We start from the raw sequence: 15,642 nt of genomic DNA on the forward strand, positions 1-15,642 counted from the left end.
AACCAGTTATAGTTATAAATTAAGTTTATTTAGAAAATAATTATTTCCCCAAAATGCACCTTCTGCTGCATCACGCATCCCTGCACTCCATGCAAGCACAGAGACGGACGTTACTTAGAACAGATTTCAGAAGGAAAATGAAATCTGCAACACCTGGCGATGATGAACATTGGCTAGCACAGTATTACAGGATCCCATATGTTGCACATTACACACAAAACTAGCAGCAACAGAACGGAGCACAATACACATGGACATACATACAGTATGGTTACTAGCACTAAATATTAACACCAAGAGTGGCTGTAGTATACAGTGCAATGGGTAGCCTATTAGAAACACACCAAATAATCCTAACTTGATGCAACAACATCTCGGTGCTGGTGAAGATGATAACTTGGCCCCTGAACAAGTGTTTCTTGTATTCATTGACTTGACAAATGGGCACACATAAATAGCTGCAGTAAGTGCACTGCAGACTGGATTACACTTGGGCAGGGAGCAGGTCATATAAATAACTTTTTTTTCCCCTCAGTGTAACAAACATTATCAGCATTGCACTGAAACTGAAGCGTGCGTAAAGTCTTCAACTTATGGAAGCTAAGAAAACCATACGCTCGTTTTTTTTTCCCTTTTTTCATATTAAAACTTTACAGTGTAGTGATGCTTAAACAGTGCAATATATTAGAGGAAGCTCCTTTTGCTACAAGAGTGTTTGTAATAGCATCCAATGATAACGATTTCATGGCTCATTTATGGTTTTTCAGCATCCATGCATGGCTTTGGTTTGATAACACTGACCAGTATCATATCGATTTACTGTGCTCTTTGTCCTAATGCAAGGCATTAACTCTTTAATGATATTTTGTAACTCTAATTATCAAAGACAGAACAAGCTATTTCCCCAGCATGTTAGCTGGAAAGTCATACCCCCCCCCCCAATCAGAAAATGTGCTTCTACAAAAGCTGGCTAAGTTTCTGACTTTTCCCTTGACGCCAAGACTTTGTCTTTAAATACTGTCAATGCTTATTCATAAATAATTAAAAAACAAGGCATGCATATACCACATATACAAAAAACAAAAACAATAAAATAATTATAAATGCATATAAAAACAAAACTGAGATGCTGACTTCTTTGCAGCCCTGTAAGTGCTGTTAGTTGGTATTTTCCTTTGTGGTGATGGTGACAAGCTGCTTGGCGGCCTTGGCAATGTCATAAGCACATTGGATGACCTGCTGGGTGACCAGCTGCATGTCCGGTCCTGGGCAGCCCTCTGAAGGCACCGCCTTCCGGCACTCGCCCTGGAGCCTGCACGCACTGGAGGTCAACAAGCGCAGAGAGCCTCTCACCGTCTCTGAACGCGGCTTCTGCAGAGGAAGATTAAATGATCTTAATAAACATAGAAAAAGTCTGCTCACAGGCCTCTTCAGAAAGGGGGTGCAGTGTGCATCCAGGTGTCAAATAACAAACAATTAGCAGATCCATTCTTTGCAAGAAAAAAATCTATTTACCTTAGGAAATAGGGCAGCCATTTCTGTTACAGCCACATGTATTCTTTCTGAGCAGGGTATGAAGCTGTGAGGTGAAAAGATTGAAGTCACAGTCAGAAAGTAAACTGAAAGTAACAAATACGATGGTTATAAAAGTGATACGAATGATCAATTAGCTAATCACCACTGCAATCAGGTTACTTTACAAAGTGAGGTGCAATTTAGTTTTCAGAACACACCATGCACCATCATCATCGCCAGATTACCTACAAAACATGCCATTTAAAAGACATTTTAAACCTTGTAAGTAAACAGCACTTTAATTCTACAGTAAAAAACGTCAAGATCAAAAAAAAATATGCTGTCAGCTGTACGTCACTGCACAGATGCACCTTACCTTTTTTGCCTAACTAAAGCAAAGTCAGTGCTTGAAGATAAAACATGAAATGAATTGATGTTTGAAACTCGGCATACTCAAGCATGCAGCACAATATGAAAGAAAAAGAGACAGCCTGTTAGCAGGTGAGGCAGACCAGAAGAAGAAAGTGTCTGAGGGAGAGGAAAATAAAACTGTGCCTGGGAGGCAGGGACAGAAGCCAGAGTACCAGGAGGTGGGGTCGGGGGACCGGAGGCTGAGCGGCTGAAGGGGAGAGGGGGCCTTCTCAGCCCAGGGTACCAGAGTGCTGAAACATCCCAGGCTGTGCCTGAGCCGACGCACACCTTCACGTTCACATGGTCTGATGGCAGGAGTGATTGGTAGCGACACCAAAACAACATGATAACAGCGGAGCAGAGAGGAAGTAGAGTGAGGAGGAAGAGTGACAAGAGCAGGACAAAAAAAGGGGGAAATGACAGGGCTTAAATGGAACTAATTATAACAGAGTAGCTATGAATGTAGGAGGAACTTGAGGTTTAAAATGAGAGCAAGGAAACTAAAGTTTGAAACACACACACACATATATATATATATATAAATCAGTTGCAGAACTGATAAAAAAAACCAAAAAGCTTTCATCTCATTCTGACCTGTCATGTTTGTTCTCCTGAGCAGCTCGCAGCAACTCCTGGATATTCTTGGTGATCTGTTCGGTCTTGCGGATGACGTCCTCTGTGCTGGGAAGCGTGGGGTCAGAGTCCATCTCCAAATCATCAAGTTCAGGGATAGAGCTACCCTCCCCCAGCCAGCCACTGCTCCTCAGCCTCCCTCTCCTGCAGAACCTGCTAAGTGGGTGAAAAAAAACCCAAACAACAAATCAAGCTCCCTGCAAAAAACTGTTTTTTCCTATTGAACTGTACATGAAGACCACTTTGCCTCACTGACTTCTGGGTGATTTTCTTACCCCGAGTCATCCATCTCCGAGTCATTGAACGTGTTGTCATAGTCACTTTCTGGCATGCTGCTTTGCTTCTCCAATTTTGAAGCCTGGGAGGGAAGAAAGAACAATATGAGAGAGATCCAGTATTACTCACGGCAAAACCCAGCAGCAACTGTGGCGAAAATACAGTTTCTTCATCTAAAAAGCAAAAACATAAGACTCATCTGTGTGCTGTGCCAACATGAAACTGCACAGCCACATCAAAGTGGAGTATAAACAAGTAAAGGTGATGCAGAGGACTGAATCAAACAAGCCAGTAAAGCTGTAAAGCAAAAGCACATCTACAGTTTAAAGATTTCACATTAGTAGAGCAGATTATGCTGAGATCATATCATTTATTTGCATTAGTATGACATTTGTTACCTTTCCTAATACCTTATGAAACCTCTTGAAATGCCAAAGCAAGGCTGGATTTACATGTGACATTTGAAAACAGCCACACAGAAAGCAACAAACCCTAAAACGTTACTTTACAAGTGCGGCACAAGATTTTCTCCTCCAAAATAAAGACAAGTAAACCCCAGAGGGCCCACACTTGCATATGTGAAGTCAGAGCTCAGAGGTGCATGCCACACAACATAGGCACGCTATCTTCATACCATATAGGGTTTGCTGTGATCTGATAGCGTGACTTAACTTTATGCAAATTCACACTCAACGCTACATCTAAAAAAAAAAAACAGGAAGTTCACTGTACTACACAACATGTTCATACTCTGACAGTCTGCGTTCAAGAGTCTGAGCAAAATCCTCTCTGTGCATGCAATACTAAATGCAGCACATTGTGGGATTATCTCATGCTTACATAAATCGTCCTCTTAGCAGATGATCAATCGCTTCACACTGCAAACCACTCACAGATTTCCACTGTTTGCTTTTACTTCTCTGACAACCAAAGTAGCTAAGATTTTGTAAGAAACAGGGCAGAAGGAAACTGTCTTATTCTTAGAGTATTTCAAATGAAAAAAAGTCAAACTAAAACAATATATGTGCAATTTCTTTCCTTTGTCTTCACATAGATTGCTAAAATACTTTAATATCATCTCATATACCAGTTTCTAGAACACAAAAAAAGCAGTGCTGCATGACAAGCACAGATTTCTGCTCAATGCTCAGCAGTGACGCAGAGGTTTTGCCTTTACAAAACCCCACAAATTCCATTTGTTTAGTAGGACAATGAGGATGATGCTGATGAAGGCAGGTATCTGGCGGTGAGGACAGCCGATGGAAGGATGGCTCATGCAGGGCAGATAAAGAGCAGGAGAACAGAGGATGAACGGGTAGAATTGGGCTCCGAGGGGATTTGCGGCGTCCCGCGAGACGCAGACCGAGTTAGGATGTACTTAACCTTTTGAGCACTGTCGTCCTTCGACCAACACAAGGTGGATGGAAATGAGGGAAGGGATGAAGAGGTGGTCACAAAAGCGCCCCTTTCCGTCTAAAGACAGGGTTCAAATCATAATGCAACACAGACACACACACACAGATTTCTTAAAATGAAAAGACCTGTTTATACGGACTTACAAAAAAGCTGAATGGATATTAAAAAAATACTGTGTATGGACTGGAGTCGATGCAAAGCTGTGCAAAGACCGTGAGCACTGAATTCAAAATAATAAAAGTCTTTCTTAGCTTAGGATAAATCAATAGTACAAAGACAATGCAATGGAGCTTAATCTTCCTATTTTTATTCCCTGAGCTCCACTGTTTCCTTTCGGTGTACAGTGCTCTAAAAAAACATATCACCAAATAGCCTGGAAACGAGCTGATAAAGGGAAAAAAATATCAGAAACTATAAGTCACAGGCTTGGATTAAAACCAAACAGAGCAGATGGAAAGTTAAAGTGAGTGTGTAAATGTATCGTGCATTACAAAAACACAGAGTATTTGTATGGCAGTTTAATACTTTATCAACATAAAAAACACAGTACAAACCAACATAAACCATGACAGCATGTTTCTGCGTGTACAACTAAGTCTTGTCTAGCAAAAAAATAAAAAAGGCAGCACTCCCATTAACAACAGATGTTTGCAGATGTGTGTGTGTTATTAAACTGGACACATATTGCGATTGCTCTGGCTCTATCTAACATTGCATCGCATTGTGGTTTTTAATGAGTCAGTCTTTGAAGAAGCCAAAATTAAAAAAAAAAAAAACCCAAAACAAAACAAAATAAAACGTGCATAGTGGAAAATGAGTAAGGAGAGACACAAACACAGGCAGGGGAAAATGTCTGCAGACAGGATGAAGACATGAGGGACAGTCACTGAGTGGAAATGGCAAAGGAGAGCAGGGAACAGGTCTTACTTACATGAGTTGGGAAGGATTGAAGGGTGGGGATTCCCTCCTCTGAGTAGGGAGTTTCCCCTTTAGGGAGATAGGGCTTCAGGCCTGAACCGGTCTCATACATAGACATGGGCCGACTGGCCCGTGCGGACTGCCGGCGTTTCAGGGCAGAGGGACTGGAGGGGTCAGGGTAGTCTGTACCGCTGGGGATCTGATAGATATTGGTAGTGACCTGCCGCCTGAGAGAGGTGTTCTCGCTTTGCAGAGATTGCAGCTGGAAGAGATGTCAGTAATACACTAAGAGGGGCGCTTATCTTTAATGCCACTGTTTCTCTAGATAGCACTATTTAAATTTTGATAGATTGTTGCCGCTCCTACTGCCAAGGTTATAATTTGGCAGAAACCACCAATCTTTCCAGATACAGAGTTTGAAACATGTTCTTTTCTGGCACGTCACCAATATACAAAACCTGAAGCTGTTTTCACAACTATGAATGAATTACAAAAAAAAAGAAAAAAAAAAAGTCCATAGCTATGGAGAGAATGCTCGCTCAAAGCTCTGATAGATTTTCATCACAACACCCCTCCTATAGAAAAGTGTCTTGCTGAGTACCCTTCACTAATCATTACTAATCATTGCCATTCATATTCAAACAGCTTTAGATTCTGTTTACTTGACGACAGTATCCAGTAGTTAAGTATCTATTCAAATTCAAGGTCTCGTCTGAAACAGCATCAAAGGAATAACATGAATTTTGGTTTGGGTGGATTCTTTTTGCCTATCAGTGCAAAGCAAGTGATAAGCAAGCAAAAGATCATTGTACAGGTAAGAAACACAGGTGCAGTTCAAGTCAAAGATTCAGCTGCAAGGAAAGGTTTGTGAACGCTTTGGAATAATCATGATTGCTGCATTAAAAACTAATAAACATGGTCTGATCTTCACCCAAGTTACAATTATAGACCAACACAATCTGACGAAACCAATTAAAAACAAAACAAAAAACAAAAAAAAATATACTACACACCAACACCAGCTTTGAGGTATGGTGAAGAGAGCATCATGGTTTGGGAATGCTTTGCTGCCTGAGAGTCTGGAGGCTGAGGTTGAATGACGTAACAAGGCAATGGAGACAGACTAATTGAAAAAGAGGACAAGGTTTTTCAGGTTTTTGAAAATGCTTCAACCACTTCAGATGTTTGCTCTTCTTCTTGCACCTTGGGTGAAGTTGTCTCAGAAACCTTTATCCTGTTTCCCCATCTTTTTCAAAGATCACGTGAGAATCCGACTTAACCCAGGTAAGATGTTGTAGCACAGCCCAATGCAGGCTGTTCAAGATCTTCCAGAAATCATGATGAACTTTTGAAGAAACTGTCCAAAATTCCTCAATGTTGTGCAAATCTCATAAGAAGCTACAGGAAACACCTGCTAGAAACTATGGTTGGTAAAGGAAGTTCAATAACATTAAAGAGTTCACTTATTCCCCCCAAACCTGAAGTAAGTGCTAACTCGGTGTCAACGAAAAATACAACAGTTTGTGTATTTTTGTTGCATTTGTGGAGAGTCATTGTGTTGGTCTATACCTGTGACTGATATCATTATCGGACCACATTTTATAGCTTAACCAATGCAGAAATCCAAAGCTTTCCACGGTTCTTCTTCCAGGTTTACAGCACTAACAGACTGACTCAGGAATTATAAAGGGATTCAGGGATGCTCTAAACATCAAGATTTGATCAAGAATACACTGGCCTTAAATACTACAACTACTTTAAAACTGTGATGAAGATTAATAGCGATAAAGCTAAAGATTGTGCTTATGTGATCACGAACTGATATTTAAATATAAAAAGCTAACAAAATAAGAAACATTTGTACTTTTGAAACTACAAGGTACAACCACAGTAAGCCAAGAAAAGCCACAGTGCTGTACGTTTTCTCCACTACATCTTTATCTAAATGATGCTGTGTGCTACAGTTTACTGCAGGGGGAGAAACAACAGCAGACTGAGTGCAGCTACGTGAATGCTCTAGATGCTCTTCATCAGCTCTAAAAGTAAAACGACAACATTGTAACATCACTGTTACTTTACCCTGGGTAAACTTTATACCAGGTTTACTTTACCAAATAAGTAAATAGTAACTTAATAACTTCCAATTTGGTTTAGTTTTAGCAAGCTAAAACTGTATAAATCTCAAATGTCTCCCATTAAATCATCAGTTGAGTTTAACAGTATAAGGTGAGGTGTTCTGTGAAAAATAGCCAAACAAAAAATCCACATGTGCTAAAGTATGTTCCCCCAAACAGCTGGAAATCATCCAAAAACATTCATTGCAGTAAACACAGTATATATGACAAAGCAAGGCACACACATACAATTTCAGTTAGTCACTGTGTATTATCAAAGGGATTAAAAACAAAAAAAACAAAAAAAAAACAAAACACCATCATCAATTATATCATGCTTTTTCTTCAAACATGCTTGTTAGTAACATTAGACCGGCTTTAACTTTAATTTATAAATTAGGTGGGAAAAGTGACTTTGGTGTTAAACCAAAACACACACACACAAAAAGGACAAAAAAACAAAACAGAAATCTCTGGTTTACATTCAGACTCTGAAAATTGAACATGCTGGCCATAACAGAGGGTGGACCAGCAGGGTGTCACAGCAGCCTTATCGTACCACAGAGCATTCCTATTCAGGTGGTTCGGCCGTGATTACTAAACACAGGCTGGGCCTCCACACCAGAGAGCGTTCGCACTGTGCAGGAGAAGTGCTCTGCTGACCGCTGTGCCCCCGCCCCTTCTAGTCCGGCCCTCGATGTTAGTGATCTTACGGGTGGAGCGCGGTGGGTACCTTTTTCTGCATGAGCCTCAGCTCATCGCTCAGACTGTTGTTTGCTTTCATGAGTTGCTGGATCTTTACTTCAGAGGCAGAGAGGGCGGTTTTCACCTCCAGGTATTCTTGCATAGTGATGGGTCCGTCTGAGAGGTCCGAGTCCAGGCTCTGTTAAAGACATGCCAAACAAAACAAAGAGGTGAATGATGCAAAAGAGATTTCATTCAGGGTTTTAGTTTGTGAAAATACTGTCTGGGTACCTTGGTCCTGTCTCCTTTGCTTGATGGGAGTTCTTGATCTGTATCCTCATCAGATGCCACACTATCATAGTCAGGCTGGTCATTGTCCTGGCTATCACTACAGTGTCTGACGGCCACGTTCTTCATAAGTTCAACGTTGTCTAGGACAAACAAGAAAAAAACAACTTGTTTTGTTACTCTGTATCTTCATGAGACTCGGGTGTCGGGGGGATTTTTGAAGAAAGTAACAAGAAGACACCGACCTTTGGGACTGACTATCGGATTCCCTTGCTGTCTGCGCTTTGCTTCACTTAATATGTCAATGACCAAAGTTGCAAATTCATGTGCATTAAATCTTGCAAGCTTTTGTCGCCCCTAAATAACACACAGAAAGAAAGAAAAAAAAAACACAAAGAAATTACACAAACAATTCACAACCTTTAAGGTAACAACAGAGAGAAAACCAACACAACCACGTTTGCAGGGGTGTTCTGCACAGCTGACTTGCCTGGTTTCGTGTCGATGAATACTCCGGATTCACAGGAAGGAAAGGAACCACAGTTGTCTCTGTGACCAGCGTGCTGTGATTCTGTGTTGCCAACCACACTGCAGAGAATGAGCAGAGTGCTGTTTAAGGCGCGAGTACAGCTGCAATGCTAGTGGAGGTGTTGAAGAGTGCGTGTGAATACCACTATAGATGCATTTGAGTCCTCTGACAAGGGGTAAAACTCTACCTGCATCAGTCTCTCGCCTGTCCACTTCATCATACACGTCCATGGCCAGCTCCTCAAATAAATGATTACTGAGCTACATTAAATAGAAAAGAAAGAAAAATCACACCTGAGCAAACTTCAGGGGAGAATATTTAAAGTGAAACACAGTGAAAACACTTACAGACTGCAGTTTCTTTTTCGCTGCCTTTGCAAGTTCCGATAAATCTGCACTGCTGCAAACAGAAAATTGTGTTTGTGAACATTTGTGAATAAATTCATAGGTCTGTAGGTCTATTGCTACTATAATGCAGTTTATTTTCAGTAATACTTACATGTTCCTGATCCCAATAAATGAAAGCAGTTAAAACAGATCGCATGTGTCATTTGCCGTGCAAAAGTATTTTTCTGCTCTTTTTCTGCTTTGAAATTAGAGCTAATAATGAAAACTACTTCCCTCAGTCTGTTTAAAAGACTGCAGCAAGCTTAACTTCATGTCAGAACAAGACTCACAACTAAAACAACCATCACTAAATGCCTCACTGCATTCACTCTGCTGGCTCAGTTCAACTTAAACTCATTCACTCAGGCGCATGTTAATTGGTAGACATGCATCATACTGACGTACAGCTTCTGCTTTCTTACCTGTCGGCCATTTGTGGAACGATGAAGTGCTGGCCGCTTTTATGATCTGAAAGGAACAACGCGAAAGTTCTGGATAAGTGCCAAAATCCTTCAGGGCAATTACAGGAAATGTATTCACTTTCTGTTAATCACCATTTAAAATCTGTATTTATCTCATAAGCAAATTTGATCAGCTGTAGAGCCACATCACTAAAACACCTACAGCACTGTGCAAAAGTCTCAAGCCACCCCTTATATTTTTATACTTTCAAAGTAAAAGAAGAAATAGGTGCAGCTATTATATAGTATTAATGCAAAAACAGAATTCTATTGAGCTTGAAAGTTAAAGAATAAAGGACCTATCACCACCTTTATTCTTTAACACAGCCTCTTAGGCAGCTTTCTTGTCATTTCTTGAAGTAGTCTTCAGGAATAGTTCTCGAGGGTCGTTGAAGGACACTCAAAGCTCTTCTTTGGATGTTGGCTGCCTTTTGTTCTGTTCTCTAACAGGATGATCACACACTCCTTCAATAATGCTGATGTCGGGGCTCTGGGGAGGCCAGTCCAAGACTTAGCATCCCATTGTGTGTTTTTCAATCCAGGTCTGCTTTTACTGCATTGCAATGTGTTTGGGATCATTGTCATAATGAAAAATGAAGCTGATGCCAATAGGATGTTTTCCAGATGGCACTGCATCTGATATTAATGTTTTGCTTTCATGAGTCCATCAATTTTGATGCCTAACTAACTAAAATAGAGCCCCAAACCACGACAGAGCCTCCACCTTGTTTCAAGCTCTAGACACTCACTTTTGTACCTCTCTCCTGACCTCCTCTGTATATATCAAAGATGCTTTGAACCAAAACGTTCACATTTGATTGACACTATAACTGTTCTCACTGATGTTCAGTCCTATTCTTGTGTAATTTTGCCTCGGCCTTTTCTCCCAGTTCAGTGAACAGTAGATGGATCAACTGAAGGGCAGGATGGATCTCTCAGGTCCTGTGTCAGGTCTGTGCTGGATTGTTTCACATTTCTTGAGGATATGACTTTTAGATACTGTTCGTCTGCTGTTTTTAGGTCTCCCACTTCTTCTTTTGCCCTCCACTAGTCCAGTTTTCTCAAAATCATTAAGTCCACACTGCACAGCATGCTCAGATATGCCAAGCTTTCAGCCAGAAGTTCTTAGAATCACTTTGTTGGTGCAAAAATACTATTTTATTTTTACAAAAACATCAAGAGTTCTTGCACATTACTGTTCACCCAGCAGCAGCAAATGCTGCTTTTTCAGCTTTTTTTTTTAAATTTTATTTTAAATGACACATCACCGCTTACCTGGTTTTCGTCCACACAAGTAAAACGCCAGTCGATCGGTTAGTTCATACTGAATTTCCACCAGCCTGTCTGCCAGGTCGTTGTGGCCAGCTTCTCTACAAAAACATATTTAAAAAGTCAAATTAAGCTTAATATTTTGTCTTATATATAAAGATTTTTTTTAAATAATAAACACGTAGGCTTGCCTTGCACAGTCAATGGGAGTTTTGCCTCTGCTGTCTGGAGCACCAGGATCTGCCCCATAAACGGTCAACAGTTCAACCTGAGATACTTGCCCAGCCTTTGCAGCTACATGCAAAGGAGTGCTTCCCTTTTCCTGCCCAAGACAATGATCAACATAACAAAAGCCAGAACATGAGCCAGAATTTGACAGAAAAAAAAACATATGCAAAAACACGGAAATGATACTTTTAAATACAGAAGGTCTTACAGGATGAAAGAAATTTGCTTGAGCTCCGAGTGTCAGCAACCTCAAACAAGTCTCCAGATTACCAGTGCGTACGCTTGAGTGAAGTTGCTGGGGAAAAAAAAAAAGAAACAAACAATTTTAACTGTGACTTTAAAAAGCACAACAATAGAGCTCTGTTCAAAAACGTGCTTCCTTTCTTTCCCCGGTGGATCACTGTACCCAATCATTTCTCCTCACCTTGCTTAAATCCTTGGCTGTTGAGCTGTCATCCTCTCGGCAAGGCATGCGATGGACAAACGCCAGCATTTGATATTTGGCTCTTATAAACTCTGATTTGTTTGGACTTTTGGGATGCCATGAAACACACACACACACACACACACACACACACACACAAAAGACATTGAGAGACTATGAATGAGAAAGCAGCAAGAGAGTCCATTGTCATTTTTTTATTAAAAAACAAAAAAGTACTCCATTTCCAAACATTTATGACTCACTGGAGTTTGTCCTGAGGGTTGGCCTTGCGTTTTCCACTCGTCACAGACGCAGGGTCCAGAAGGGAGTGCTCCCAAATTGAATTCGCACCGTTGTTGTATAATGTCTGAACCATCTAGGTTAGATTAAAAAGGAAAGCATCGTGTATAATTTGTCATATTGATTTAGACCTTCGAATGGTGAGGGGAAAATAAATAAATAAATAAATAAATAAATCCCCTTCCTGTGCTGCACTTGCTATATTTGGACAAAAATCAATACACCTCAGGGGATCTGCTGCACTTGATGTCATACAGCTCTACTGAATTTAAAACTGAAGTAATACTAACCCAAACCCAAGTATAACATGCTCTAATGGCTTTAGTTCAGCATCTAAGCACAGAAACTACAAGTAAGACAAGTTCACAGCCAATTGAATAAATATGCATGCAACAGCTGAATGATCAAAATATTTCTGTTGAGGATTATTTACCTGCAGCTGCGTAGGGGGCCATGGCGTGTGCGTCAGGTGGCGCACTTGGGAGCTGTGTCTGCCCAGGCTCCGATGTACACTGCAGCACTCGTCACAGATCAACACGCCTCTGTTCACCGAGGCCCAGCGAGGTTCTGAGCGAGAACAGAAAACAACCAGGTCACAATTATGATAGATAAATTGTGCACTTAGAGTATAATCTTGGAGATCGAGCAGTTCACTGGTTTTACTTTGATCAAGCCGAGGAAATTAATCTTTCTTTCTCTTTTTATCATCATTCAAATCAACTCAGTGCTTCTCTTTCGACAACAAGCTGGACACAAAGAGTCTCCTGTTACCGCTGTTGTAAGATGACTACTACAGGCAGGTGCTTACTTGGTAATAATTATGATATTTTGCTTTTTTGTCCAAGGAAAAAACATCATTTGATAGTTCTTACTCACAAGTACTGCTAATTTACCCAAAGTTTAATACAGTTTATTCTTCTGTGCCATAGGACTCTTGAAAATTATAGCCAAGCCACACTGATATCACTTCACACACCATTACGCACCTACAAAAATGAGCTCTCAAATTTTTAGAGGCACAGAAGTAACTGTTTTACATGGATCTCTCATAATTCTGACAGATTTAGCTGAATTGGGCTTAAGACAACTATCTTTTAGGTTCCTAGCACCCTAAAAAGACTTGTGATTTCATGACAGAAAGAGATAATATCGGAGTTTCGAGACAACATAAGAGTTTCAGTTGGGCCAAAGATCCCACAGAATGAAATAATCGACAGAATCTGATTGTTTTGATAGCATAAATAGTCCCCATATGTATAAGGTATTTAGTTTTTGATTGCTGTGGCATGATTTTATGAGTTAAAGCATATTATTTTGAGGACCCCTTAGCACAAAGCTGTCCCCAGACCCGCTCTGAGAAAACAAACATAGTTATCTATAGCTGAGAAAGGTCCCTGAAAAATATGCTGTTTAATCCTGCTCAAGTGGCATTCGCTGAAAACTAGTGTCCTGCTGGAAGAAATAGCTGAGGCTTTAGAAAATAGTTATTTCATATATTTTATTTAAAAAAATAAATCTTCATTGGCTTTCAACACATGGGATTAACAAAATGTTGGTGTTGGAGTTTTCATTAAATTTCTGGACACTAGATCACAATGTATTATATGTCATATAATTAAACATAATAATATCACAAGATGCTGAGTGGATGCTTTAAGATCTAATGAAGAAAAACACAATCCAAGACAGAAAGAAAAGAAAAAGCCAAACTCAAAACAGGCTGTGAAAAAGGTCACATTCATAGTCATGTATCGCCTTTCTGACTGCAGATTTAGGTGAAGCTATGGGTTGTGTAAAAAGGAAGTGAAGACTAGGCGTCTCATAACAGAGCAGCTTCCTCTTTTAAAGCACTATAAAGAAAATACCTGAAGGACTAATAATCTTAGAACTGAGCTGCAATATTAACCTAATGCGTGGTGTTTTTTGCCCTATGAATTAAAAGTGTACTATGACTCTGTGACCAAAATAAATGTGTTTACTTAACCTTGGCCTATTTTGCATGGTTCATGCAGTGCAAAAGTCACAGAGTTGTCTTCCATCTGTGCACAGACTCTTCTTGACAGCAAACATCAAGACTAGAAACACTGTAAAATGATACAACACTAAAGCCCACTGAGTTTTAAGCAGATAGAGTGACGGGACAGGCGCTGTAAAAATCCCAACAGCAGCTGCAGTGCAGGAGCAACAGATGCAAGAGGTCGCTGGACAGATTGTGGCTCCTGGTCCCCGAGTTTTCAGAATCTCCTTCTAACAACTGTCCCTCAGGACCTCCCGAGTCTCAGTGCTCTCCTCAGCACGTGCTGCTAAATTTAATACCACATCTTGAAACGCTAAAAATATTCACACCCAACAACTGGTAGCAGCGATAAAGTGGGGCAATCCAGGGCAGCTGCTGAGGAGAGCTCAGGGTTAACTAATGACATGAGTGACATGATGACAGACGAGCTTCTTAATATTTGCGTTCCGCTGAATGATGCAAAACAAACCAATGTATTTTCTATTATTAGACTTTGTTTAATATACAGTGCATTATGTCGCCACAAGAAGAAAAAAAATAAAATCTCTACTGCATTGAGTATGCGGTCAATTCACTCAGCATCCTGTTTTGCTTCCTGTGCCTGCTGAACAGCATCACGTCATTTCTATACAAGTGGAACTTCTGTAAGTACAGCCTCAGACACAATACAACAATTGTATGCTCAGCTCTCAGAGCTTGGTGCCATTGGTCCCGAAAAACAAAGCTCTGTTAGAGAGTGCTGGTGTACCCTGATGCCATATAAGTGGTTATAGCACTATTTTTTTACTCTATTACATTACAAGTGACTGGTTACAGATGACACGGACTGCAGATTTGGGTTAAGGATGCAACGACTTTAGTTCAACTGAGTTACATCGTGCCAGAAGACCACTTTCATGCCCCCTTTTTTTATTGCACTTTACTCATGAGAAACAGTTAATCCCAGCAGTTGAAAGTTAATTTTATAACGGGCATATAAAAGGGACATATCATATAATTATAATAGGGTTTTGGTTGGTTATTAAACCAAGCGGCACCCTAAAAACTCCTTTCATGAAGGGAGCTATGGCGTTAGACATGAATACTAACTAGGTAAACTGGATACCCTAAATTGCTGTAAAGAGAAACCAACGTGTCGCCAGCGCTGCTAATCGGATTTATTTGGATTTGGGGTGTTTCTTAAGCACCAAATGTCAGCTAACAGACAAACACTGCATAGATGGTGTGAGTTTTACTTACCTGGGATACAGCAATCTGCGCAGACCTCAGTGTTTCGCAGGCGTTTAGACATCCTCAACTCGGGAAGAAACGCCTTTTAAAACTGAGTAGAGGAAATTGTGTCCGTTATGCTAACCATTGATTACTCTGTTAAGATGCCTTCCGCGTTAGCTAAACCCAGCAAATTAAAAACAATCCAACAACTAACTATCGTACTTACTTCCTTTTAACCGTTGCGAGCCTTTTCGTTTTGGCTAGCGTTGGAGTTATGACCATGATAACATTTCCTCCCGCTACAACGCCGCTCGTCTGCAAGTGAGCTGACTGAGCAGCCACCTGATTAGCTAACTAGCCTGTGCACACTTGGTAGTTTACTCCTCTGCCTCTAGACAGCAGCATTTAGCGCTAGCGCGACCCCAGAGGCAGTTGTGACTGTGACCTATGAATGTGGTTTACTGTGCCCATAGTTTTGACTCTCAGGAAATAAACCTCTCAAAATAATACGAATAAGTCCTGCTTGAAATTTGTTCCGATTCTCTAATTTTATAGCTACGG

At 40.5% G+C, this 15,642-nt stretch overlaps 1 protein-coding gene across 8 annotated transcripts; it reads right to left on the reverse strand.

Moving 5' to 3' along the window:
- Positions 1-6: 6 nt before the first annotated feature.
- git2a (G protein-coupled receptor kinase interacting ArfGAP 2a) lies at positions 7-15,496 on the reverse strand. Of its 8 annotated transcripts, XM_084946021.1 has the most exons (22): positions 15,308-15,496; positions 15,109-15,190; positions 12,286-12,419; positions 11,816-11,928; positions 11,553-11,658; positions 11,337-11,423; positions 11,092-11,222; positions 10,907-11,001; positions 9,593-9,638; positions 9,132-9,183; positions 8,972-9,044; positions 8,746-8,843; positions 8,501-8,612; positions 8,259-8,398; positions 8,017-8,166; positions 5,183-5,431; positions 4,219-4,308; positions 2,835-2,917; positions 2,521-2,715; positions 2,100-2,231; positions 1,516-1,579; positions 7-1,371 (listed from the first exon to the last, which is right to left on the reverse strand). In XM_084946021.1, exons 2-22 carry the CDS (start codon positions 15,158-15,160, stop codon positions 1,159-1,161), a joined length of 2,415 nt encoding a protein of 804 aa, XP_084802147.1. In that variant the 5' UTR covers positions 15,161-15,190; positions 15,308-15,496; the 3' UTR covers positions 7-1,158. The 8 variants fall into 8 exon arrangements, with proteins under 8 accessions (XP_084802147.1, XP_084802141.1, XP_084802140.1 ...); XM_084946015.1 differs by lacking the exon at positions 2,100-2,231 and having other exon boundaries at positions 2,521-2,712; positions 15,308-15,494; XM_084946014.1 differs by lacking the exon at positions 2,100-2,231 and having other exon boundaries at positions 15,308-15,494.
- Between the last annotated feature and the right edge of the window lie 146 nt (positions 15,497-15,642).

This window comes from Perissodus microlepis, chromosome 12 (assembly GCF_051167445.1).
Source record: "Perissodus microlepis isolate ML-2025 ecotype Zambia chromosome 12, ASM5116744v1, whole genome shotgun sequence".
NCBI lineage: Eukaryota > Metazoa > Chordata > Actinopteri > Cichliformes > Cichlidae > Perissodus > Perissodus microlepis.